The 26,609-nt window shown below is 37.8% G+C and overlaps 2 protein-coding genes across 2 annotated transcripts in view; both read left to right on the top strand.

Moving 5' to 3' along the window:
- The window catches only part of lrp5 (low density lipoprotein receptor-related protein 5), a 75,946-nt gene extending 71,989 nt beyond the window's left edge, over positions 1 to 3,957 (top strand). The window contains exons 20-25 of the mRNA XM_016267522.1: positions 1 to 237; positions 1,120 to 1,230; positions 1,328 to 1,561; positions 1,667 to 1,809; positions 1,960 to 2,057; positions 3,741 to 3,957. Coding sequence (XP_016123008.1) covers positions 1 to 237; positions 1,120 to 1,230; positions 1,328 to 1,561; positions 1,667 to 1,809; positions 1,960 to 2,057; positions 3,741 to 3,957 — 1,040 coding nt within the window. The remainder of the gene's footprint in view (positions 238 to 1,119; positions 1,231 to 1,327; positions 1,562 to 1,666; positions 1,810 to 1,959; positions 2,058 to 3,740) is intronic.
- Positions 3,958 to 8,062: 4,105 nt separating this feature from the next.
- On the top strand, positions 8,063 to 24,629 carry ppp6r3 (protein phosphatase 6, regulatory subunit 3). Its single transcript, XM_016267520.1, has 22 exons — positions 8,063 to 8,260; positions 13,412 to 13,590; positions 13,679 to 13,912; positions 14,012 to 14,198; positions 14,272 to 14,409; positions 14,631 to 14,696; positions 15,210 to 15,362; positions 16,066 to 16,224; positions 16,324 to 16,388; positions 16,506 to 16,621; positions 16,697 to 16,782; positions 16,899 to 16,985; positions 17,227 to 17,324; positions 17,676 to 17,730; positions 17,833 to 17,963; positions 18,047 to 18,168; positions 18,265 to 18,439; positions 20,447 to 20,544; positions 20,625 to 20,808; positions 22,184 to 22,291; positions 23,390 to 23,476; positions 23,568 to 24,629. Exons 3-22 carry the CDS (start codon positions 13,686 to 13,688, stop codon positions 23,617 to 23,619), a joined length of 2,394 nt encoding a protein of 797 aa, XP_016123006.1. The 5' UTR covers positions 8,063 to 8,260; positions 13,412 to 13,590; positions 13,679 to 13,685; the 3' UTR covers positions 23,620 to 24,629.
- Positions 24,630 to 26,609: the final 1,980 nt, after the last annotated feature.

Genomic DNA, 26,609 nt, shown 5'->3' with positions numbered 1-26,609 from the left:
AGCCTCCCACCTGCTCTAGCGAGCAGTTCACCTGCGCTACTGGCGAGATCGACTGCATCCCCATGGCATGGCGCTGTGACGGCATCGCAGAGTGCGCAGACCACAGCGACGAGATGAACTGTCCCATCTGCTCCGAACTCCAGTTTCAGTGCGATAAAGGCCAATGCGTGGACTCTCAGCTGCGCTGCAACGGAGAGCCCGACTGCGCGGACGGCTCTGATGAACAGGATTGCGATAGTACGTCCAACTGTTATGCAGTTTAAACCAGCTGATTTACTAGAATTTCCACCTGTGACTGATTCTGTAAACACACACACAATCTTGAGGTTATGAGCGTGACAAGCCAGACAAGCAGCTCTCTTTTTCAACAGGATGTGCAAATGCTATAAACTTACAATATCTGTCTCCAAATTAAGTCATGATTTGCCCATGTGTTGCTGCCAACAGAAAGAGCAGTACTTTTTTGACTTTCACACAGCATTTTTAGTCTCTTACGCCATTATTTTGGCAGGCAACTGAAGTGTAATTGACCATTTTTTGTAATGTTCTTCATTCCAAATGTGGGGAAATGCTGTCTTCTCCTCCTTTCTGTGAACCGATAATGCATTATTAGATTTGTACAATAGCGTGTAGTTAAAAATACTTGAAAGGACAAAAATGTGAAAAAAATAAGTGAGTGCACTTGTATTCAAAACACTGCGAATAAGAGAGAAATACTGGGTGGCACAAAATATTACATAGTCAATTTGCTGTCCTCAAAACAAACTTGTGCAAATAAATCAATAGTTTTTTCGTATGAATCAGTAAAAATGATTCTGAATTATTTACTGAATCAGTCAGACAACTCACTGAATTGGCTCAAATGATTCACTTATTTCATTTAATAATTAATCGCAGTTTATTATGTGCAACTTGAAGTGAGCTGGAAACCATTGTAGTGTTGTGTATCGTTTGAAAAACGTTAATCTTAAATCACTGACTGGTGTTCATATGACAGCGTATAGTTACAGATACACATCCATAACTTGTTGCATTCATAAATTTATGCTGCTTCATTTAGATTTTTATAAGCTAATTGTTGTCAGTCACTGATCTATCCTCTCGCATTTTTCCCATTAGCCATTTGCATGCCTAATCAGTTCCGATGTGGCAACAACCAGTGTATTCTGAAGAAACAGCAGTGTGACTCCTTCGCAGACTGCGCAGACAAATCTGACGAGCTTTTCTGCGGTACGTTTACCATACTGAAAAAAGCATGAGGTGTTTGAACGTGCATGCAATAACTTGAATTGTGATACTTATTTATCCCTGTTTGGTTGCTTCACAGATTTCCCTTCGCCCCCCAATGACATTCCGCGTCACACCAGCACCATCGGCCCCGTCATCGGCATCATCCTCTCTGTCTTTGTGATGGGAGGCATGTGTTTTGTGTGTCAGAGAGTCGTGTGTCGCCATTACAAGGGCCCCAATGGAGGCTTCCCACACGAGTACATCAGTGGGACCCCTCACGTGCCCCTCAACTTCATTGCACCCACAAATTCACAGCACGGTACTTTTACAGGTAAAAATCTGCTGTTTGATAGCTGCTGCAGTCTCCTAAGGTGAATAATGTCTCTGCCTGTGATGAGTCTTTTGTGTGTGATGAGTCTGTCTCGCTGTGTCGCAGGTATTTCCTGTGGGAAGTCCATGATGAGTTCAGTGAGTCTCATGGGCAGCAGCAGCAGTGGGGCACCTCTCTACGACAGGAACCATGTGACGGGAGCATCATCCAGTAGCTCTTCCAGCACCAAAGGAGCTTTTTACCCTCAGGTACTGTGCTATTCATTAGTTTATTGTTATTGTTTAATTCCATATAGAAAAAAAATATTTTTGTATTTTAAGTTTACTTCATATATTTGATCTTGTCTGTTTTGTTGTGGTTTATGCCATATAACTTATTTTTTGCTTTTCTGTGTATAGATGCTCAACCCTCCTCCATCACCAGCGACAGATCGCTCGCTCTACAACGCAGAAGTCTTTTATTCATCCAACAGCCCATCAACAACCAGGTCTTACAGGTGTGTTTTAATCCAGAGATCCTGGATGGATGGATGAAATATCTGTTATGGTAGGGTAGATTTGCTGATAGGTAGGTAGATAGGTACATACGAAGGTAGACCGCTCATTTTTGAAATGGTAGGGTAGATATGTTAATGGGTGGGAAGGTGGGTAGATAGATAGGTAGATAGTTCAAATATCTGGTATGGTTTGGTAGATATTTTTATGTGCTTTCAGGTAGATAGCTCAAATATATGGTAGATGGATGCATGGATGGATGGATGGATGGATAGAAAGATAGATAGATAGATTTACTGTGGTTGGGTAAATATACTGATAGTTAGTTAGACAGTTAAAATATCTTGTATGGTAGGGTAGAAATGCTGATAGATAGGTAGATCGTTACAGGGATTAAAGTTTTCCGTCGCTATGACGGATTTTCGTCAATTGGAAAGAATGAGGGAAAAGAAACATGTAGCGCGTTGTTGTTGTTCTGCCGGCACACCAAAAGTCATCCCCGCCACGGCTGCAGCTTCTCAGTGACAACATAGTGACGCCGCTTGCATCATTCACAGGCGGGTTATTAGCAGAGAACATAGAGCAGAACTTGAATTTCGGTGCGGGATTGCAGCTATTAATAACAATTCTACTCATTCCCGCAGGTTTCGCGCTTATAACGCGATGGCAGATGATGGAACGTATCATTTGCACGTGCTTTTGAGTCTTGAGAACTCATGCGCTCTCATTTTCTGTGTGCCCACAGATCGTGATAAGGAGAGTGACAGCTTTTAATAATTGTTAAGGGAGTTTGCAAATGTGATATTAATTTAATACAACAGTTCAGTAAACAAGTACTGCCTGATTTTGTACCATTTCATCAACGAAAATAGTTCCAAATCAAGTAACAGCTGAGCCGCTGCGCATCTTTAAAAGCAAACACAGCGGTGTTTCATTCATGAACGAAAGGTAGTTTTTGAACAATTCTAGTGAGTCAGTGATTGATGATTACCCATTCATAAAGTATTTCATTCAGTTAATTTTTAGCATATAATTTCAGTTATTTAAATCATTTAATATTTCTGTATTTAAAATTGTATATTTAAAACATTAACCTCCCCATGAATTTAATTGCCCCCACAGCCTCATTAAACGTAAAAAAAAAAAAAAGTGCTTCTATTTTTTTAAATTAGGAGGACAAGCGCTCCTAATTACAAGAAGAAAAAACTGGGTGTGTGACAAGTATGGCTGTGGAATGGGGTTTGGCTGTTTTTTTTGCTTCAACACCTGTAGTTAGACAGATAGCTCACATTTCTAGTATGGTAGGGTAGATATGCTGATAGATGGGAAGGTAGATATGGTCGGGTTGATATGCTGAGAGGTGGGTAGATAGCTCAAATATCTGATGTGGTAGGGTTAATATGCTGGTAATTAGGTAGATGGGTTCTGTAGGTAGGTAGCTCAAATATCTGGAATGATAGGGTAGATATGCTGGTAGGTGGGTGGATAGCTCAAATATTTGGAGTGGTAGGGTAGGTATGCTGGTAGGTGGGAATGTAGGTAGATAGCTCAAATATGTTAAGATATCTATGCTGATTTATGAATGAATAGTTGAATAATTGCATAGGTAATAGGGTTACAGATGGGTAGACAGGTCAAATATCTCAAGCTCAAGTTCCTGATCTCTAAACGTTTGCCCTCCACAGACCGTATATGAATCGAGGGGTCGCGCCCCCCACCACCCCCTGCAGCACAGACGTGTGTGACAGCGACTACACCACCAGCCGCTGGAAAAGCAACAAGTACTACATGGACCTCAATTCAGACTCTGACCCCTACCCTCCACCCCCCACCCCACGCAGCCAGTACATGTCAGCGGAGGAGAGCTGCCCACCCTCGCCCTCCACCGATCACATCTCATGAACTGAACTCATTGTAGGTGTTTTGTAAAAAAACTAAAATAATAATTATAGTAATAATACAGTAAAACTAAGCTATGATTTGAACAAGGATATGTGGTTAATCTTACCATGATAATGTGGTAACAATTAGAAAAGTGTGTTTTGAAATTGAAATTCAGATTTATTTCCCCCCATTTTTGGTAAAGTTGAAGAATCAAACTATTTTCCTCTTTAAAATGTTATTTCAAAAGAGTAGATTTGTTTTGTCGGGTTTTGTAGCACACATTTTATGTCTGTTTGATCAAAACCATCTTGAAATATTTGTTCTTCTTGCCAAATTGAGCACTTACGGAAATTAGACGTGCATGTAGAATTATAGATGTGGAAGAAGATACAAAATGAGTTTTCCTCTGATTACATTAGTTGTGTTTTTACAGTCAGCCATGCGAAAAGACCTAAAACAGTGTCTTTAAAGGCGCAAATTAGATGAAATAAAATAGCCATTGTAGAAAACTCAACAAAGACCAGTTTAGCAGATGATGCAGGTTATGTTTCAAGCAAACATATGTGTTCAAGGTAACATACTGTTCATTGTGAATGTGACAATGGAGTTTATTTGGATTTTTATACCACTTTGGCAGACTGAATCTGTCTGGATCGTCCCATCCACTCACACCGAGGAGCTTTTTGGTGCACCACCAATGTCTTTGTTTTGTGTACAAAAATGCCTCATATAATGCACACTTGTGACAATTTTTGTATCAAAAGCATTTTTATATATAATAAAGGTTCTATTTTAAGAAATGTAATATTATTGTCGTCTTTTAACATTATGGTGCTTGTCGTTATTCTTATATTTAGGCATATAACTTTCTATTTAAGGATTCCTGGTTTGTTGAAGGCAAGTGTTATTGCCAATCCCATACTTACAGTGAACGAGGAGCCCTAGGCTTCAATAAAGCTATTGTTAATTGAATTGAGCAAGGTGCGTCTCAGTCCAGTGGTAACCCAACAAACATGAGCAAGAATGCAGAAACACTTTGGATCACTCTAAACAGAGCGTTATGAAATGTTATTGTTGAATGTGACATTGCTGTGGTGGAATTGCATGCTAGGGTAATAAAATAAATGCGTTTGATTAGGAGTCCGATCGGGATTTCAGGAGTTTTGTCTTCTGCTGCCCTCATGTGGAAAAAACTGAAGCAAAAATATGTTATAAAAGAGGTTTGGATGGCCCTCATGACCACTCATAATTACACCTTATTCCTGAGTATTCAATCTTAGTGTCATTTTTCACCCCAAAATAATATATTAAAATAAATAAATGACACTTAAATTGAAATTAATTTAATTCATAAATTATATATATATATATATATATATACACACACACATTATATATTCATTATATATGTATGTGTGTATATATATATATATATATACATTAGATAGATTTTAATTAATTTAATAAAAAATATGTTTCATTTATTTCTAATTACTGTCATGCACATATAATATTTGTGTATAACAGTAATGAGAAATGTTTGTGTGTGTGTGTGTGTGTACTTCATATTTTCTTTTAAATATATTTTAATTAATTATTAATAATATAAAATAAATATGTCAAAATACTAACTAACAACAACAACAATAATAATAATAATAATTTTATATAGAGACAAATACAAACACAACAAATAGAATAAAGTAAAATAGATTTAAATAAAACAAAAAGGTTTTATTAATTTAGACATAAATAACATAAAGAAATATATACAGTATATAAGCCTATTTTTAACATTTTACGATTTCTCATTATTGCTATACAGAAATATTTTAATTCAGTACAAAAACAGGCCACTTATTCATAAATACTCATGTAAATCATTTAATTATTTTTCCCATTTCACATTTACATTTATTTATTTTGGGGCTAAAAATTCACTCGGGTAATTTATGCAGGTAATTACTTGCATAAATAAGAGTTTTGCATGCATTTATTAAAAAATTGGATTATGCTCTCTGCAGAACAAACTATGTTTCAAATAAATGACATCAGTGAGTAGTACTCTGAAAAATAACTTCATAATGTATCCATCATTTTATGAATGTATCACAAATGTCACTTCACAGAGGCCCAGGGCCCAAAGCTTGTACACAGCAGTTGGGAACTAAATGTACATTCTCCTTTCTCCTTTTCATCTCAAAGGCCTGTCTTCAGCGCTTGACAGAAGTGAACACATGTTGTGAGGCTCCTGATTGGGCTGAGGGGGAGGGGAGATGATGTCGACACCCCTCCATGTAACCATCTGTCTGTCTTTGTTTATGAGCCGTGTAGTAGAGGAGCTAAAAACACGGCTTGGAAAAAAGGCACGTGAGAACACATGTCAGGAGGGAAAGCACGTCAGCATCCTGGATCTTCTGATTATATGTTCCAAAAAAAAAAAAAGTGTGTTGGGCCACGTTTGGCCTCAATTGCGGGGGACCAAAGGTTCCTATAAAGACGATAAACCCTGGAAATTGTGGGGACCAGTTAATAAACATAATAAATGATGTCTAATAAAATGCAAAAAGGTTGATGAAAGATGACATGAGAAACATCTTTCGCACGACCCCAGAAGCCCACAACATTTAGTTTACACACTTTTCATGACATGATCTTTGATTAGTAGAGGCAGGATTTTGTTCGACAATCATATGCATGTTTGATTTTTTTTTTAGTAAAATCATGGTTTTTGTCATAGAAACCCACATGGCAGTCTGTAATCCGAAACACAGTGGAATCATAGGGTTAATTTGACCCATATGAGAAAAAATACATCTGGCTGCTTTTGCTCTATACAATGAATCCACTGCAGATTTTGTTATGTTTATGGAACATGCAGCACAGAATAGATCTCGCATGTCTGAAATACAGCCGTCATCAGCTGTAACAGATCAGTTCCACTGCCTGACGCTGTAGATTTATGCATCACATTTAACACAAGGGTCACACGTCAGATCCTATTTGGCATGCTACACTAAACCAGTAATTGCCTGTCTGCACAGAGATGCGCCCCGGACCTCTTGACCCATATTTTATCAATGAGCGCAAGAAACACTTAAACACATATAAATGCTATAGAAAGGTTCTCCTAAAGAGATAACTCACCAATAAATAATTATATAACATGCTAAATGTGCCACATTTAGACAAACTGGCTGATTTTCAGCTGTTTTACCTTTAAAAACATGCATATTTAATATTATATGTCTATAATCCATATATAAATTAAACTACTGTTTTATGTAGGCCTCATCAATTTCATGTTGGTTTGCCATTTGAAATAAGTATATATAAAATATATATATATAAGTTAGGATTTCTGTCAACTATCCACATATATACATACATATACATATATATATAGCCTTTAAACACGCTTATTTTATATGATATAGCTTGATGTAAATTAAACTCCTGTTTTATGTAATCGAGCTCATGTTGAAATAAAGCCTTTCTTGAGGCGAACTGGATGCTCCATTCAGTAATATGTGGTTCATGTACTCGAAGCTGATTGGACCACCGGAATGTCAATCACCGTGACGTCTTATTGTTGCTAGGGCGTTGCAAATAACGAGCCAGTTAAGGCCATTCTGAAAGCGACTCTGACCGGGCTGCTTTGTGCAACATTGTGAAGAAACCATAACCGCATTGTCTTTATGTTTTGGATATGTTGAAATGTAAGGAATCCGTTCAAGGGACAGGCTCTCACAAAGAAGGTAAGATAAAGCAATATGTGCGTTTTGAATTCGGTACTTGATTGACATTCTCGCGATCCAATCAGACGAGGGATTTTTAATCCAACTAAATTCTATTGGCTTTAGCTGCTGTGGTTGTGTCTGATGATTCAGTTTCACTTAAATATTGCTTATAAAATGTATAATTGTGTCATTTCTTTAATTCCGACAAAGAGCATACGTTTGTAAAGATCATCTCTGTTTTCGTGGCGTTTATAAATCAAAGATTTACCCCACACAGTCCGAGATTAACAAACACGACCAGCTATAATTCACACCCACTGTAGCCAATCAGCGCGCAGCAGTGGGGTTTGATTGACAACTCCTCTACCTCAGGTGGGGGTTGGGGTTGTTGAAGTTGATAATGCCGCCATCTTGAAAAGTGAACTCTGATGGTCTCTCTTTTCGCGCCTGTCACAATCTGTTATAAACACCTCATTCTATCATACCTCGCCCCATTTTTCGTTTTTATTCCGGTGACCGTTTTATGTAAAGGTTCGCCAGTCTTCATGCCGGACTTTGGCAGGATTCCGCTTTCTTAATCGGTACGTATTTGTGTTGTGTGTGTCTCCGTTAGCTTAGCGTTTGCCAGTTACCACTTCTCTGTTTTGCCGAGTCAGAACAGCATACATTTCCAGCCTTTTCTCTCACTTAACAGATGTTTTCTCACATTTAGCGGGACTGCTACGTATTTAAACAAACCTAGACTCTTAAGAAAGTGTCAAATCTGTAATATTGTTCCGGCGGAAGCTCAGTGTGGGCTAATGCCGGGGCCCGACATGCCGAAGAACTTCAGAAAGTGAGACACAAAGGCAAAACCTAGTGAGTTGTACACATAGACAACGTTTTTGACCAATGTAAGAGCATATGAAGGTTGTATTGGAATGTTCAAACGCGCTTGTGGCGCTCCAAAATGCTGTCTAGGTAGGTAGTTCACTGGGGATTGAGACAGCCTAAAACACCAACAGAAAACCCGTCTGGAAATGTTAATTCTGTTTTTAAGATTATGTTTTGAAACCAGGACTGCTGTCATATGAAATTGTTATTAATGTGTTCTATAAGGATCATCGAAGTTTAGGTTTGATTTTTCTAATATAATGTGTAATTTCAGTATACATTTTGAAAACAGTCCTCAATCTCTGTAGAGCTGTTTACAGCATGTAACGTACTGATCACAGATCTCTGTATTTGCCTTTATTTTGGCACATCCATATAAACACCCGGCTGTTTATTTCTAGTTTTGTGTGATGTGATTGCATGTGAAAGCTCCTAGAAGACTGTTAGCATGAGCAGATCGCTCACTCTTGTAAACAGTCTAGTTGGTTTGACATGGCAGCGCATTTTTATGGTCCATTCAGGCAGATCATCTTTGCAGACACGATTCTGAGTGCAACTGGAGGACTTGTGGTGGTGGCGGCGGCAGCATTGTTTTTGTGGCCTCTGGGATGCTGGAGAGGTTTGGCAACACTTTTTATTGCCCCTGAGAGGGAGTCACGAGGATTTTCTTCGGCTCAGAGTTACTCAAGCTGAATGGTACAGGTGATCTAGTGTTGTGTGGTGTTCTTTGACCTTTTACACTAGATAAAGTTGCCAACGTGAACCTGGAAAGATTTGGACTGAATGTAAATGTCAGGAAAAGCTATGCGAGGAAGGAAGAAACCAGTAAATCGAAGTTTAGTTGTGGTATAAGGTGTTATAAATGGTTGACATTCAGTGCAAGTGTCAAGATGTACTTCACAACCAAGTTATGTTGACATGGAACATTGAATCGAGCCTTTAGCACCAGTCAAATTTCACTGCACGTGAAATTTCTTGACTTTAAAGATGAAAAAGTAATGCATGCTTTTTTTTTTCTTTTTTTGAAAATCCTTATCCAATCACAGAGGTTTATTTGCCAAAAGTATGCCATGCAGGGTTCCAGACTGACCAACTAAACTAAACCGTGCTACGTTTCAGCTGCGCAGCTCGGACCGCGACGCAAACAAACTTGTCCGAGCTTAGAGCAGCTTTACTCTTGATACAAAGTTGATTTCCAGTGAGAAGCGTTTGAATTCGCCGCACAATGATTGCTGCAAGATCTAGTGAGAATCATTCAAATTCTGCACAGAATTCTCTGTTTTAAACAGCGCTGACATACGTCAGGAAACCAGAAGCGGTAACGCTAACTGTAACCGTGGTGTTGCGATAGAAATGGTCGAATGCATATCATTCATTTCAGGGTTTGTACTACCTTTTTGAGAGAGAAATTCAAGCACTTTTCAATGACTTTCAAGCATTTCACACAACTATTTCCAGCACTTTAATGCTCTAAAATGATCCAGTTTAAATTAAATTTTTAATGGTATGACCAACATATACTTTGTGGTAAACAAACACTTATGTAAAATTAAAAAAAATACATCAAATCACAATTATAACCAGTAGACAGCAGCAGAGGAGCACTTATTGGCTTATTAGTCATTAATTTATACTTTTTCTCTATATTTTGAAATGATAAAATCACTATTATAAAATATCAAATCAAGAAATCAGATTTTGTCAGAATTGTACACTTTGTTTTGTGTATGAAGTAAGAAAAGTCACAGTGCCTTGAAAAACAAACTTTTCTTCAATTTGCTACTAAATCACATAATCACTGAAGTTGGTCAGTTCCATATACTAGAGGAATAATGGTACATTTAATAAGAGTGGAATATATAATTTTTCTATATAAAAGTTAGATTTTGCACCTGTTACTGTTGTTAATAAAAGTAAATTTTGCATGCATCTTAACGCAAGCTTAGTGCTTTATTGTCAAATCTGTATAAACAATAAACAAAAAATAAATAAACAAGAAATGAACGTAATATTATTAGTAACTGCACTTATTAATGCAAAACAATAGTAATTTATAATGATCTATATTTTAATACTCTCGCACACCACCCCCAGCGCTACCAAATCTGCTCCTGGCGCCACCATCTGTAGAACGCTGGTGCCACTGCTCTCAAATGTTAGTCTGGAGCCCCGCCATGTTTCTGTAATGTCTTTTATACGTCAGTGTTATGCACAGTCTTGATTAATCAGGTGGTCTCAGCTACAAAATATAACCTGCGATGTTCATGTTGTTTAATGCATGCATATAATTACAGATGTCCTTTTTGGTTCACCGCTACATGTTAATTTAAAACTCAATGCGCTATGCAACCGTCACTGATGACTAGTGAGTTCAGAATCAGAGGATGTGCTGCAGATCCATCACTTTTAGTTTTCCATTATTTTTATAGTTTGACATTTTTCTGCAATTTAGACATGCACTACCACTGTTCAAAAGATTTGAGTCTTTTGACATTTTTTTGAAAGAATCCCCTTATGCTCACAAAGGCTGCATTTTTATTTGATCAATTCAGTAAAAAAAGTAATACTGTTTTTTTGTTTTCTCCCCCCCCCTCCAAGTTTAAAAGATCTGTGTATATTCATGCATGTGTGTAACAATTTTTATTCAGAATTAGAATCGGAAGGGTTATCTTACCAAGTATGTTTACACACACAAGGAATTTGACTTGACAACAGGAGCTTCCAGTGTAGAAGAAAGTACAAACATAGTGCAGACATGCATAGGAATAACACAGTAGGGATGTAATATAACACTAATATAATTTAAAAAATGTTTAAATAATGTACTATATACAGAAATAGAAGTATAGAAAAAAATTAACACTCTTTACTGTCACTTTGATCAATTTAATGTGTAAAATAGTGACCCTGATTTTTGTGTTAAGATTATTATTTTTAGTTTAAATAATGTACTATATACAGAAATAGAAGTATAGAAAAAAATTAACACTCTTTACTGTCACTTTTGATCAATTTAATGTGTAAAATAGTGACCCTGATTTTTGTGTTAAGATTATTATTTTTGTTTAAATACCTTGTATCAGTATTATCATTAATTAAAAATGACAGTTCATAGCCTGTGTGAGTACAACCCTCCCCCCCCCATCCCCCAAACTGTTTCACTAATGGATACTTTATTTCTGCAATAGCAGTGATAATTCATGCTTGTATCTTATGTTCAACTACAGCAAGAGCTCTTTTAGGATGAATTTTGGGTTGTTTGTCAATGTTTTTAAAATTCTGTAAATTGGCGAAAAGCATGTTTGCTAGAGAGTGGAAGTAGACCGATGCCAAAGCTCTTTCGGGTGAGCCAAACATAGTGCAGACATGCATGATAGTGCAGACATGCATAGGAATAACACAGTAGGGATGTAATATAACACTAATATAATTTAAAAAATGTTTAAATAATGTACTATATACAGAAATAGAAGTATAGAAAAAAATTAACACTCTTTACTGTCACTTTGATCAATTTAATGTGTAAAATAGTGACCCTGATTTTTGTGTTAAGATTATTATTTTTATGTTTAAATACCTTGTATCAGTATTATCATTAATTAAAAATGACAGTTCATAGCCTGTGTGAGTACAACCCTCCCCCCCCCATCCCCCAAACTGTTTCACTAATGGATACTTTATTTCTGCAATAGCAGTGATAATTCATGCTTGTATCTTATGTTCAATGGAGGTTAATACAGATTTTAAGAAGTTCTGTTTAGTAATTTGACCACAGTCTTTTGAATTGAAAGATCAACATTGTATCTATATCAAACTTCAAGTTAATGTCATTGTGCAGTTTCATATTTTAACGCTTGTTGTTTTAAATCTGATGTTTATAGCACCAGAACTTTTACAGCAAGAGCTCTTTTAGGATGAATTTTGGGTTGTTTGTCAATGTTTTTAAAATTCTGTAAATTGGCGAAAAGCATGTTTGCTAGAGAGTGGAAGTAGGCCGATGCCAAAGCTCTTTCGGGTGAGCCTAGCCCAACCCCCTTAGTCTATTAATAAGCTTTCCTTCCTCTTAGCCATTCATGAAAGTCAAGATGGCTGCTTGCCAGCTTGGTAACCTTTCACCTCTGTGGTGTGCATCCATCCACCGTTTAGACTGGAAAAATAGTCTCTCGGCTACCCTTAATAATGCATTTATTATCTCCAATTATAGCAATTTGATGGCAGAGCTGTCAAATGGACATTTGGATTTAACCCGTCATAACCATCTTATGTTAGAAATTATGTACACTTTCCTTGTAAGAAGAACACACAAAGAAAATGAAACCACAATTACTAACTCAAAACCACAATCATGTGTGGAATGAGTTAATAATTGTTACCGACCAATCAGAGGAGGTAGTCTGGTGAGAGTGCAACTGTATTTGTTGTGTTGCTAGGTTGTCAACATCACAACAAGGAACTTGTTTGGTTTTCTTGGTTTTCTTTAAACGTTCAAACTACCGCTTGTTTTGTCACTGTAAACTGGTGCATTGTTTCTGTATTAAATCAGGCTCTATTTATAGAATTAGAATGAATTCCACATTTGGAAGTTTGTTTGTTTAATGTCTGTTTGAGATCCTGGCAAACTGGAAAAGGTCTCTTGTTATTGTTAGCAGCATGTTTTGTAATATGTATTTTATTTTTAATGTTGTGGCTAGTATTGACCATATGTGAGAGTAATCATCAGAATGGGGTAGGTCTGTTTATAGAAGTGACTAATCTTTGAGAGATACATTTGATTTAAAAAAAAATTTTTTTTATATATATATATACAAATGCTTTATGTTATGTATAACCCTCTTTTTCCTGTTTGTTCTCGGTTGCAGGTGTGTGTTGAGCGTTTTTGCTGTGGCAGAAGACATTTCTGCTGCATATGTCCTTTATTTAAGGGTCTGTCCAGTTTCTACCGCCTGTGGTGCCTGTAATGGGACAGAAGTCCCAAAGAGCACAAGCATTATTTTATTTTTAATCAGAGTTTTTACCCTCTGGTCTCTGCTTCACTCAGGTAAGCTTTTTCATAGTCACATTTCAAATGTAACATCTTCAGTCATAATGATAAAGCAAAACTCACCAAAAACGTTATTTTTCTTCAGCAGCACCATGTTTTGGAAGTTTGATCTGCACACGACGTCCCACATTGACACGCTCCTGGAGAAGGAAGACGTTACGCTGACTGAGGTGATGGACGAAGAGGATGTCTTACAGGAGTGCAAGGCTCAAAACCACAAGCTTGTGGACTTCCTGGTGAGGCCACAGTGCATGGAGGATCTCGTGGGCTACATCACTCAGGAGCCCAATGACGATGTGGAGGAGAAGATCAAATACAAGTGAGAATAACATGTTTGATGCTTGCTCAAAAACATTTGTTCTAAAAAAATATTGCTGTGCTAAGCTTCCTCATGACCGTTTCTTTTTTTTATGTAAAGGTATCCCAACATATCCTGTGAACTCCTGACCTCAGATGTTAGCCAGATCAATGACAGGCTGGGTGAAGATGAAAGTTTACTGATGAAACTCTACAGCTTCCTACAGAACGAACCTCCCCTCAATCCGCTGCTAGCCAGTTTCTTCAGCAAGGTCCTGAGCATCCTCATTGGGAGGAAACCAGAGCAGGTACGTCATCAGACATACTGGATTGTTCATATGGATGCGTACAAGTGAACTAAATCTCCTGTCTTGCATCTAGATCGTGGAGTTCCTCAGGAAGAGGGAAGACTTTGTGGATCTGATGATCAAACACATAGGGACCTCGGCTATTATGGACCTCCTGCTCAGGATGCTCACCTGCATCGAGCCACAGCAGCTTAGACAAGATGTATTAAATGTGAGTTTTCATACCTACAAGAAAGGTTTTCATGATGTTGCATCTCTATTTTGTTGGGGTAAAAATCGGTTTGGCTTTGTGCATGCACGATTTTTAGTTTTGTAGATATGGATGTTTTCATTTGAATACAGCAGGAAATTCAACACAGATTAGTCATTTAATCTACTCACTGTCATCGTTAATACCACCTCACAGTTTCCTCTTCATCTCCTCTCTTTCAGTGGCTAAATGAAGAGAAAGTTATACAGCGGCTGGTTGATATGGTACAACCATCACAAGATGAGGATGTAAGTGACGCCCAATATATCAATGTTATAAGAGAAACAACTTAATTTGTTTTATTTTATTTAAATTAAATTTTTCAAAGTCGGAGGGAAAAAAAGGGAAAACAAGCCATTGAAGCATATTTATTTGTAATTTATTCTCTTTTTTTGCATTGACGTATTAAAGTCAATTTGATAAAAAAATATAAATTTTATATATATATATAAAAAAATAGAATACATTTTTAAATGTTTAATTTTAATATTTTTGTGGCTTTATATCAGCTGACCTTATTTAGACCGTAATCTCCAAATTCCTAATTACATTAAGCTTTGGACAACAACACCACATTGTGCCTGTACAAATATAACCTGGCAGAATCTTGTCCTTTTAAAGAGCTGCATGTCTTGCCCACACAGCCATATATGTTTATAGTTGTTATATGCTGTTTAGTTGTTTTTAGAGTCAAATCAACATCCAGACTCATCTTTGCAGTTTAATTTATCTTTATTTATTTTTATTTTTTTTTATATTAGAAAACGGTTTTGAATACCACATGGGGAGTGTTGGATCCACCAGTGGGAAATACTCGTCTAAATGTGGTGCGACTAGTGACCAGCCTTCTACAGACCAACACGCATATCATCAACCAGGAGCTCATTGCCCTCAACACATTGGGAGTCATACTAGTGAGTGATTGAGATGCAATTAAAGAGTTCTGTGACGTCTATTTGCAATGAGAAAAGCTAGTTGTTAACCGTGTTCTTAAACCCCACTGGTTGGGGTCAGTTACTTTATTTATTTATTTTTTTACTTAAAATTTTTAAAAAGTGTCTCATGCTCACCAAGGCTGCATTTGATGGAAAAAAATTGAAATATTTTTACAATGTAAACTAACTCTTTTCTGTTTTAATATTTTAAAGTGTAATTCATTCTTGTGATGGCAAAGCTTAATTTTCAGTGGCCATTACTCCAGTCTTCAGTGTCACATGATCCTTCAGAAACATTCTTTATCAATTTTATTTTTATTTTCAGGGTTCTGATGTTCTTTATTCTGTTCATTCTATTCTGTTCATTTATTTGAAACAATTTTTTTGTATAAATTCCTTTACTGTTATTTTCAATGAATTTAATGCTGCTTTGCTGAATAAAACTATTAGTTTAGTATCTCACTGACACAAATTTTGAATAGTAATGCAATCCATTGCCTTGCTTTATACTAACTAGTAACTACATAGACATTTTGTAATTAGTCACATTGAAACTTGATAAGCTCATTACTTTTTGTATTACAGCTATTGTCAAAAGAATTAGGACAGAAAAGATGTTTATATAATACAATCTGTGCTTGAATGCCATAAATGTTCTAAAATTTGTTTCTTTTGTCTAAAGGACATGTACTTCAAATACTTATGGAATAATTTCCTACACACACAAGTAGAAATCTGTACGGCGATGATCTTAGCGATGCCTTCAACCCAAAGTGAATCTCCTGAAATCAACAGAGAAAACGACCAAGAGCCCATAAGAGAAAACATCCTTATCAAACATGTGAGTTTATCATCCTTTCCGCTCACTCGCTCTTTGAAACACAAGCCGTTTGCTTCACACATCAAAGTTTAATGTGTTCTTCTCAATTCTGACCTGCAGCTCTTTCAGAAGTGCCAGTTAATACAAAGAATTCTTGATGCCTGGGGATCAAATGAGAAGGAGCAGTGAGTAACTCCTAAAACTGATCTCTTACGTGTGAAGAGGAACCATCCTGTTTACACATCTGTGACTCTGTGGTTTTGTCTGGAGAGGTCTTTACTAAATCCTCCATCTTTCCGTAGGGCTGAGGGTGGGCGGCGGAGAGGTTACATGGGTCACCTGACCAGAATAGCGAACTCTATAGTCCACAACAGCGACAAGGGCCCCAATGGGGCACAAATTCAACAGCTCATCTCAGGTTCGTTTAAATGCATGTAAAACAATTTTTAGACTGTTTTCAAAGCCATTTCCACTTACATTTGCTCACTTTCAGAGCTTCCAGAGGAGGATGGGGAACGATGGGAAGCGTTTACTTCAGGACAGCTAGCAGATATAAACAAGAAAAACACTGTAGACTTAGTAAGTGCGCGGTTTTATTCACTGTCTTCTGAAACTATTGCTTTTGTTTCACAATGCTCATGAAAGTGTATTTGACATAAAACTAAGTTTCTAATTTTTCCCCCAAACTTTCTCAGGTTAACACACACCACATACACTCATCCAGCGATGATGAGGTAGATTTCAAAGACGGCGGGTTTCATCAGGACTCCTCCCTACAGCAAGTAAGTCTGTGCCTGGATGAGCTCACAAAAGCTGCTGCAATTGTAATATCTGAATGCTAATGTTAATGGTACTGCTAAATATACAAATTAATAAATCTACTTGTTTAAACTACATTTATAATCGTTTTAGTCCTTTGAGCGCTTTTTGAGGCAAGACACTTAACTGCTATCGGCTGTTTTGAAATGAAGCTTTTTTGTAGTGTCAAGACTATATCATTATCGTTGGTCCTGGGTTTGCCAGGCCTTTTCTGATTATCAGATGCAACAAATGACGTCCAATTTTATTGAGCAGTTTGGCTTCAATGACGAAGAGTTTGCTGATCAGGAGGATGTCGGGGAGTAAGTACCCATCGTGCATGATGCTTCATTCAGATTTGCCGCCTTTTCTGCTGGTATCAAATCAGTTGGGGACAGTTTAGCATTATAAGTTAGGGCTTTGGTTGATTTTTAGGGTTCTGTTGCTTTTCAATAAACTCACAAAGCCTGTTTTGGGGGGGTTGTGTGTGTTAAATCATGGATCGTACAGTGTAGATTACATCTGATCACTTAAATGTCTCCGTTCTGATTATCCATGTTTTTAATAGACTGGTGTGGTGTACATGGTGACAGTCAGTGATGCTGTGGGTGACGGGTGCTGCTCATTGTCTTAAGGGCTTAACCATACTAAAATCTGTTTTTCTAATCTTGCAGTATTCCTTTTGATAGAATATCAGACATCAATTTTTCCTTGAATACAAATGAAAGTGTAAGTATGTCAGATATTTGCTCAAATGAATGTGTATAATTAGTTGATTTTATTGAAAAGCTCATGGTATGTTTTCATAGTTTGTTCCTGCTATGCTCATAGGCAAACATGGCGCTCTTTGAGGCCTGCTGTAAGGAGAAGATCCAGCAGTTCGAAGATGCCGGATCAGATGAGGAAGATATCTGGGATGAGAAGGACGTCACTTTTGCTCCGGAAGCTCAGAGACGCACCAGGTATTGTAATCCTTGGAACAGACTTTTAAAGCATTTTTCATCATGCCGGTGTGTTGATTCTCCATGACTTTCTTCCTACGCAGGAGCTCAGGAAGTACAGATAGCGAGGAGAGTACAGACTCTGAGGAGGAGGATGGGAAGAGAGACTCGTTTGATTCCGCCAATGCCACCTCTGATGACAGAATGGAAGTGGACTCTGGGGATGGTGAGAATCTAAATGATCAGCTGCCATATCTAGTAATATTTATTTCTATAGTAAGTAAGTTCACACATCCTTGTTCTGTATCATGCTTCGGTTAAGGACCGGTATGGACGGCAAATTTTGATGACATACCCATGGACACGGGCAGCTCCACGGCTCCCAGCGCACCTGTGTCCACCTCACCAGCTGCAGTGCCTGAACCGGCGGGCTGGAACTCTCCAAACGCAGGTGCAGAGTCGGGTTGGGCTGACTTCTCCAGCTTCACACCTGTCAGGTATGGAATGCATGTTTAAAGTACACTGACACACAAGTTTTTTTTATTATTTTTTTTAACAAAATCTATAATTAAATGTATAGCTATTGTCGGATTTTTTTCCCACAAATATATATTGGGGCTGTCAAAGCTTAAAAATTAACATTAACTATAAAAGGGACAGCTAAATGTGATGTTTATTATAATGGGTTTGTTTTAATTTCAAATTGTTTTAGGTAAAAATAATGGCACAAATTTTACTGTAATGTTAACTAGCTATATTTTCTCATTTAAAAGAAAAGTCAGTTTAATAGATGATTTGATATCAGTATTGGTTTTGGCGATACTTGCCTTCATTCATAGTACTTAGTAAAAAGTAACAAATTTTTTTAAATATGCCGCCTTTTATATCATTTCGACATTAATTTGGGGATTCAGAAAAATGACATTAAAGGGCACCTATTATGCCCCTTCTTACAAGATGTAACCAGGAGCTCATTGCCCTCAACACATTGGGAGTCATACTAGTGAGTGATTGAGATACAATTAAAGAGTTCTGTGACGTCTATTTGCAATGAGAAAAGCTAGTTGTTAACCGTGTTCTTAAACCCCACTGGTTGGGGTCAGTTACTTTATTTATTTTTTTTTTTACTTAAAATTTTTTAAAAGTGTCTCATGCTCACCAAGGCTGCATTTGATGGAAAAAAATTGAAATATTTTTACAATGTAAGTTAAATATGCCGCCTTTTATATCATTTCGACATTAATTTGGGGATTCAGAAAAATGACATTAAAGGGCACCTATTATGCCCCTTCTTACAAGATGTAATATTGGGTGTCCCCAGAATGTGTCTGTGAAGTTTCAGCCCAAAATACCCCACAGATAATTTATTGTAACAGCTGGAAAATGTCATTTTTGGGGTGTCTAAAAAAAGAGGTGTTTCGGAGTGTATCGCTTTAAATGCAAATGAGCTGCATATTCCCGCCCCATCTCCAGAAGAGGGCATCGCGTATAAGTCTCTCTGCATTGTATATCTACAGCAATAAACAGCCAGTAGAAGCAACATAACAGAGCGAGAGGAAGCCAAATGCACTGAAAGTGGAACAAAACAGCGCGATGTTACAGAGCTTGCGTCGCGCTGACCTGTCATCGGCGCGGATTAATGGTCTGAGCTGCGCTACCGAATGAATCTTGCTCTACAAACGGCGCAAACTAATCTCACAAGCGCAGCGCTAATCAGTTAAAAATACTTAATGTACGTACACAAATGCAGTTAAAACGCTAAGCACTATAAAGACATGACATTCACAAAGGAGTCTGGAGTGATACACATATTTAGGTAGATTTTGAGGCGCATTACCTTGAAAAATGAAAGTAATCCACAGCGTCCTCAGCAGCTCAGATGTTGGGAGAAAAGGAAGACTCTTATGTTCAGTCTTGCATCCAAACACAGAGCATCGGGATTGCTTGCGAGACATTGTTGACGTTGACAGCTGCTCGAACGCGGAGAAAATGGAGGACTGGCCTAGTGAGACTGACTTGGTTTAAAGGGAATTAAAAAATGAGGAGTGGGTGGATTTTTATCATTGTAGGGTGGTTGTGTTCACACACTGCCAACACACATTTATGTCCAAACACCATGTAAAAGTGGATTTTGCATAGTAGGTGCCCTTTAATATCTACATTAAGTCATGCATGTTTATTGATTATAGAAAGGGCCAGCAACCTGCACTAGTGATGTACAAAATGCAGCACTGAACATGTAAATGTGGAAAATTCATTAGATTAGTGGGTGGATTTTTATCATTGTAGGGTGGTTGTGTTCACACACTGCCAACACACATTTATGTCCAAACACCATGTAAAAGTGGATTTTGCATAGTAGGTGCCCTTTAATATCTACATTGTCATGCATGTTTATTGATTATAGAAAGGGCCAGCAACCTGCACTAGTGATGTACAAAATGCAGCACTGAACATGTAAATGTGGAAAATTCATTAGATTTAAATTTTTCTCCTTTATTTAGCCCCAAGGATCCTTTGAGGAGCAATTCCCCGGTAGCCATGGAGACCAGCATAGAAACGGTGGACCCTCTGGGAGTCAACGCGCCCATGCAGCAAGAAAGTAAGAATAGACTCTTTTACCATTCCTCTTGTCCTCATGTGTCAACACAGTGGTTAGAATAGAACAATCTAATTTTTTAGACACAGATCAGTGGCTTCCCAATGAGACCACGCCGACTTCCCCAAGAGGAAAGGTTGGAGACGGCTCGGACCCCGAGGAAGAGCCTGTCAGTGACCGCATCACAGAAACGGTCACCAACGGCTCTATGAAGGAGACGGTCAGCCTTACTGTAGACGCCAAAACTGAAACTGCTGTTTTCAAGAGGTGAGTCCTGCAGGTTTCACACACAGTGCCTCGCATCACTTCCTCTTCTCCCCCTTTGAGACACAAGCTTCACTTCACTCTGCATGTAGACCTGATCTTTCCTTGTCACGTATCCTCCTCCTCCTGCACCTAGAGCCAGCCAAGCCCTGGACTGCCCACCGTGTCTCTTTTAAACGGGGGCTGTTAAGATGCAGAGCTTTGTAACATCTGTTTTGTCTGTTTGAGAACGCAAAAAAAAGAACAATCTGTCCTTCGACAAGCTTCACTTCACTCTGCATGTAGACCTGATCTTTCCTTGTCACGTATCCTCCTCCTCCTCCTGCACCTAGAGCCAGCCAAGCCCTGGACTGCCCACCGTGTCTCTTTTAAACGGGGGCTGTTAAGATGCAGAGCTTTGTAACATCTGTTTTGTCTGTTTGAGAACGCAAAAAAAAGAACAATCTGTCCTTCTTGAACTGCAACTTTTACAACATGAGCTTGCTCTCTCTCTTTGGCGTGCGTGTGGCTTCAGAGTGTTGAAATCGTATCGGTATGTACAGCCAATCAGGGGGCGTGTCTTGTTTTGTTTGTTTTTTCCCATGTCGGCCACTGCGTTTTGATTTGTCACCATGTTTTATTTCTTCGTTCGTTTGTTTGTTTGTTTTCTTTTAAACAGTAATGTATCCATCACCATTTGCATGTTAATATCAGATGTACTGGTTGTTAATGGCATGAAATGCCCCATGCATCCTTTGATGTAGTTCATACTGATCGCAAAAGTTTCAAGCCCATATGTTTCCCAGTCTTTCCAACACCGCAGGTGAAGATTTATGGATTCCCTTCTCATCCTCAGCTGTGGTTTGGCCCCATGGCTCTTTCGCATAGCTAAATTTATGAGTACGAGCTAGCCCTTTAAAATCCGGGCCGTGCGTGTACTTTAATTTGTGTAAATCAGTCTGATAAAGGAGGATGTATCTCTGTAGACCTTCCCTAGTCCAGAAATCTGCCATGATCTTCCTGGCATTAGACTAGAGGAGGTTATAATTAATTAAATGACTGTTTGTGCTGATGCCACCCTAAAGGTAAGGTTGGCTGGCATGCGATCACTTTGTAAAATTGCTAGCTTTGATTTTACACCACCATTTCACACTCATACTAAAGTTAATCGTCTAAACCAGCTGTTGTGTGGTTCATAATCACTTCCCGTCTCTGTACGTCATGCTCACATCTTGTCTGCCAAACCCCATTTCAGAACATTTTCATTTTGCCCCGTTGCTTTTAATGTGGTCCGTTCCATTCTGCATGTTTATCCAGGGATTTAAAAAGGGGGTTTTATTCTTCAAAGGAGTGGCAATGAAAGCTCTTTAAAACGCTGTCCTCTCTGATCGTCCTGTAGTGAGGAAGAGAAACAATCTACCTCTGAAGATGCATCTGCAAAATTGTTTGCAGAGAGTGGGGAAGTGGAGAAAAGCAATTGTCCTCCTAGCAACTGTCAGAAACCAGGGTAAGAGTCTTTATTTGTGAAGTCAATAAAGTATTAATAAAATGAATCCTTTGCTATTAGTAGAGTCTAGGGGACCAGAGTTGTTATTGTGAACTAAAATTGATTTTGATTAACATTTTTTGTTAATTGAAATAATATAATTAATTTGATTATTAATATACAGAAGCAAAATTATCAAAATAGTTTTTTCTAAATTATATCTCAGGAGATGTTTGGGATTTTGAGGTTATTGCCATAAGTACTATAGGGCCCTATGATTTCCGCAATGCAAAAAACGCGGGTGGAATTGTGGAATCCAGTCAAATTTTGGATGGATAAATCAAGTGTTTGAATATTAAGCCGCAAAAGTACTATTTAAATATGAATCCTGCATGTTCTGCGTGTGAATAAATGGCGCAGATGTGCAGTTTCGTTTACTACACGCATACTGAAGCGCGCGTAACGCTCAGTGTTTCCAGCCTCTGCCGCTCAATATGATTACATGAACACAAACAATCTACAGATCTGCTCTGAGAGTCACTTCAGGAGGTCTTTACAGTTTCTTTTGAGAAAATTATTCATAGGGCCTTAATGTCATTTTGTTACATTTTTTTATAAATTGAAGTTCAATAGTCTGAGTTTCATAATTTCAATTAATCATGTTTTTGTTTAATATTTTTGTAATTGGACCATTAAAATCTAAAAAAAATTAAATGGGGGGGAAAAAACGGAATCCAGAAAAATTTAAACCGAAAAAATGCAAGTTGGAAAAAAATTAAATGGAATTTGGGAAAAAAATAAAACCGTTTTCATAGGGCCCTAGTACTAGCTCCCTCTTGTGTTGTTTCCTGAATCTGCTGGCTGTTGATGAATGAATATATTCATGGTTTAAATATTTAAATTATATATTACATATTTTGTGTGTATAATGCATTAATTTCAGATGTCATACAGATATGATCTAAATATAGAAAATGTATCACCGTTGTCATTTTAAAATGTTTCCATTTCTTTTGTGTATAGGGAAATAATTTTCTCCGCAAAATTACTTTTTTTTTTTTTTTTTTTTTTTTTAAACTGTCATTTAACCAACATTGTCATCTTTTTTTCTTCCTTCAGTCTAAAGCACTTAGAAGAGAAAGCAAAAGCCACTTGCAAAGCTCTAAATGGTCCTCTTGAGGATGCTGCCGCTATGGACGAAGCCAAGTGAGTTCTGTGCCCTCCACTTTTTCCCATTTCCTCTAGTTTAGTGTTGTTTCCACCCCTGACATCAAGCCCCTCTCCTTTCCCCAACCAGATCAGAGCAGCGCACGGCCAACCCCGAGGCAGCAGTGAACGGTCCGGCATGATGAGAGTAGTGCCGTCAGTCAGCTCCTGCCACGAGCACACCCCTCCTCCAGGACCACCCGGAGAGGCCTGTGCAAGACTGGAGCCCCCCAGAAACCACCACCACCACCACCGCTGCTGCTGCTGCTGTCTCTTACTCCAGCACTGCACTGATGCCACCAGATCAGGACCAGCAATATTCATATTAGACAGTTGTACAGAAAATTTGAACTGTTATGAAGAGAAACATACTCTAATGATTTTTTTTTTTTGCATTCGTTTATATACTATTGTTCTTATGAGGTGATCTGTCTGACATCTTGCCACTTAAAAGTGAATAGTAATGTTGCTATAGTTAAAAATGATTGTATGAATAAAAAAATATTTTATAAAAGACAAATGTATACAGAAACAGGATTGATAAAACCGAAATATACCGATTGGGACGTTAATGTGTGACCAAAACATAAGCTGTCTTGTTGATAGGATTTTCCTCTTGTGCACAAATCTGCTATTTAATTTCCAAGTAAAAGCAACAGCTGCCACAGACATCTTAAATTGGCAACTTATGTCGGTCTGTTTTATTTTTAAGCTTATTGTTAGGGGCGACTGCTTTGAGATATTCAGAAATTATGATTTATTTTGCCACCCGTGTTATTTGTAAATGTTTCTTGTATCCTTTCAACATAAGCAAGATTTGAACAAAAGAAACACTTTTTGGTATAGTTTTTAACTTAATTTATTCTCAAAGAGATGGTATGCTACTTACACGCCCCCTTCTTGATGAAATTCAAATCTGGAGTGAATGGACAGATGGGTCTCCATTTGCATGTAGCTAGTAAGAGTGATTCTTACCTACGGGCCTGCATTCAGTACAGCCCAACTTTTATAACCGTTATCCTCTCCAAACAAGTCAACCTTTCTACCTGAAGAGTGATGGGAATGCAACATATTCCTGGTAATGCTACAATGATCATGCAACGACTTTTTTCTTTTTGTAATAAAACGCTATCTGTGCCAGCAAGAAGGAAAAGGTTCTGTCTCTGAATCGCGCACAATTCTGTATGAGAATCGATCATGCTGTTGATCTGGGCAAGGCCTGACCTACTTGAGTCTCGGGGCCTGTTTCATAAAACAAGTTTATCAAATAAGCCAGGCTTATTTCAGTTAGTCTGACTTGTTGTGAACCAAATCTACTGGCAATAAGTCAGACTAACTTGAATAATCCTGGCTTATTTGGTAAACTTGTTTTATGGAACAGGCCCCTGGTCTGTTTATTGAATTTTGAAATGTATTGATTTTCTACTGTCTGCTCTTGTCTGTCAGCTGGGTGATTCAGTTTCTATTTAGGTCTGATTTATCAGGGAGTCTTTAAAATGGGTAATTTCGAAAATCCATTGTTTGCAGAGTGGAGAGACTAAATGGCATGACTATTTAAAAACTTAGTTTGCAGGGCAGCACACTGCATTTTATGTTTTGAAGCCAACAGGTGGCAGTAAAGTCATTTCAGTTTGTAAATGCATACGTTCTGTAAAATCGAGAACAGTCCTGTACATAATTATTTAAAACTAGTCATTTTTAACTCATAATGTCCCAATCTTTTTGGATGAAATGTCCTTTTAACGATCCGCTACGAACGACTTTTACATTCCGTATTGGCACCACAATCCTTTTTCCTATTTCAGGTTAGAAGCCATATAGAATCTTAACAGATGAAAACGAGGCTGTGTGAGAGAGATTTACAGTTTAGAATGGAATGCACTGTGTAGAAGTCTTTCAGTTTCTTTAGCTAAACAAGTATGTCCCTGCCGAAAATTAACCATTGTTTTACTACAAAAAAAAGGTTACTAGTTGCTACACTAACCACAGCTTAACCATGGTATTTGTAGTAAAACTGTGGTCATACAAATGGTAATCAATATGCCAAAAAACATGGTTGCTGCACTTTTACTATAACAAAACCACGGTTAATTTTCGTAAGGGGTTGTTAAACAACATTACAATCCATGAATGCACTGTACTTCAATCCCTCAACCTCGTTTTCATTCCTGTCAAAAAATATATATATACAGTGGGTACGGAAAGTATTCAGACCCCCTTAAATTTTTCACTCTGTTATATTGCAGCCATTTGCTAAAATCATTTAAGTTAATTTTTTTTCCTCATTAATGTACACACAGCACCCCATATTGACAGAAAAACACAGAATTGTTGACATGTTTGCAGATTTATTAAAAAAGAAAAACTGAAATATCACATGATCCTAAGTATTCAGACCCTTTGCTGTGACACTCATATATTTAACTCAGGTGCTGTCCATTTCTTCTGATCATCCTTGAGATGGTTCTACACCTTCATTTGAGTCCAGCTGTGTTTGATTATTAGACCATGTGATACCTTCTCCAGAGTGGACCTCAGACTGGGCCGAAGGTTTACCTTCCAACAAGACAATGACCCTAAGCACACAGCTAAAATAACGAAGGAGTGGCTTCACAACAACTCTGTGACTGTTCTTGAATGGCCCAGCCAGAGCCCTGACTTAAACCCAATTGAGCATCTCTGGAGAGACCTAAAAATGGCTGTCCACCAACGTTTACCATCCAACCAGACAGAATTGGAGAGGATCTGTAAGGAGGAATGGCAGAGGATCCCCAAATCCAGGTGTGAAAAACTTGTTGCATCTTTCCCAAAAAGACTCATGGATGTATTAGATCAAAAGGGTGCTTCTACTAAATACTGAGCAAAGGGTCTGAATACTTAGGATCATGTGATATTTCAGTTTTTCTTTTTTAATAAATCTGCAAACATGTCAACAATTCTGTGTTTTTCTGTCAATATGGGGTGCTGTGTGTACATTAATGAGGAAAAAAAATTAACTTAAATGATTTTAGCAAATGGCTGCAATATAACAGAGTGAAAAATTTAAGGGGGTCTGAATACTTTCCGTACCCACTGTATATGGCATTACCGTTAACATGATGAATTGACTTATTTTTTTATTTCTTTTTTTATT

This window comes from Sinocyclocheilus grahami, unplaced genomic scaffold (genome assembly GCF_001515645.1).
Source record: "Sinocyclocheilus grahami isolate Dianchi unplaced genomic scaffold, SAMN03320097.WGS_v1.1 scaffold38.1, whole genome shotgun sequence".
In the NCBI taxonomy this organism is placed as follows: Eukaryota; Metazoa; Chordata; class Actinopteri; order Cypriniformes; family Cyprinidae; genus Sinocyclocheilus; species Sinocyclocheilus grahami.
The sequence above is the reverse complement of the archived record's forward strand: the minus strand, read 5'-3'. Positions and strand labels throughout refer to the sequence as shown.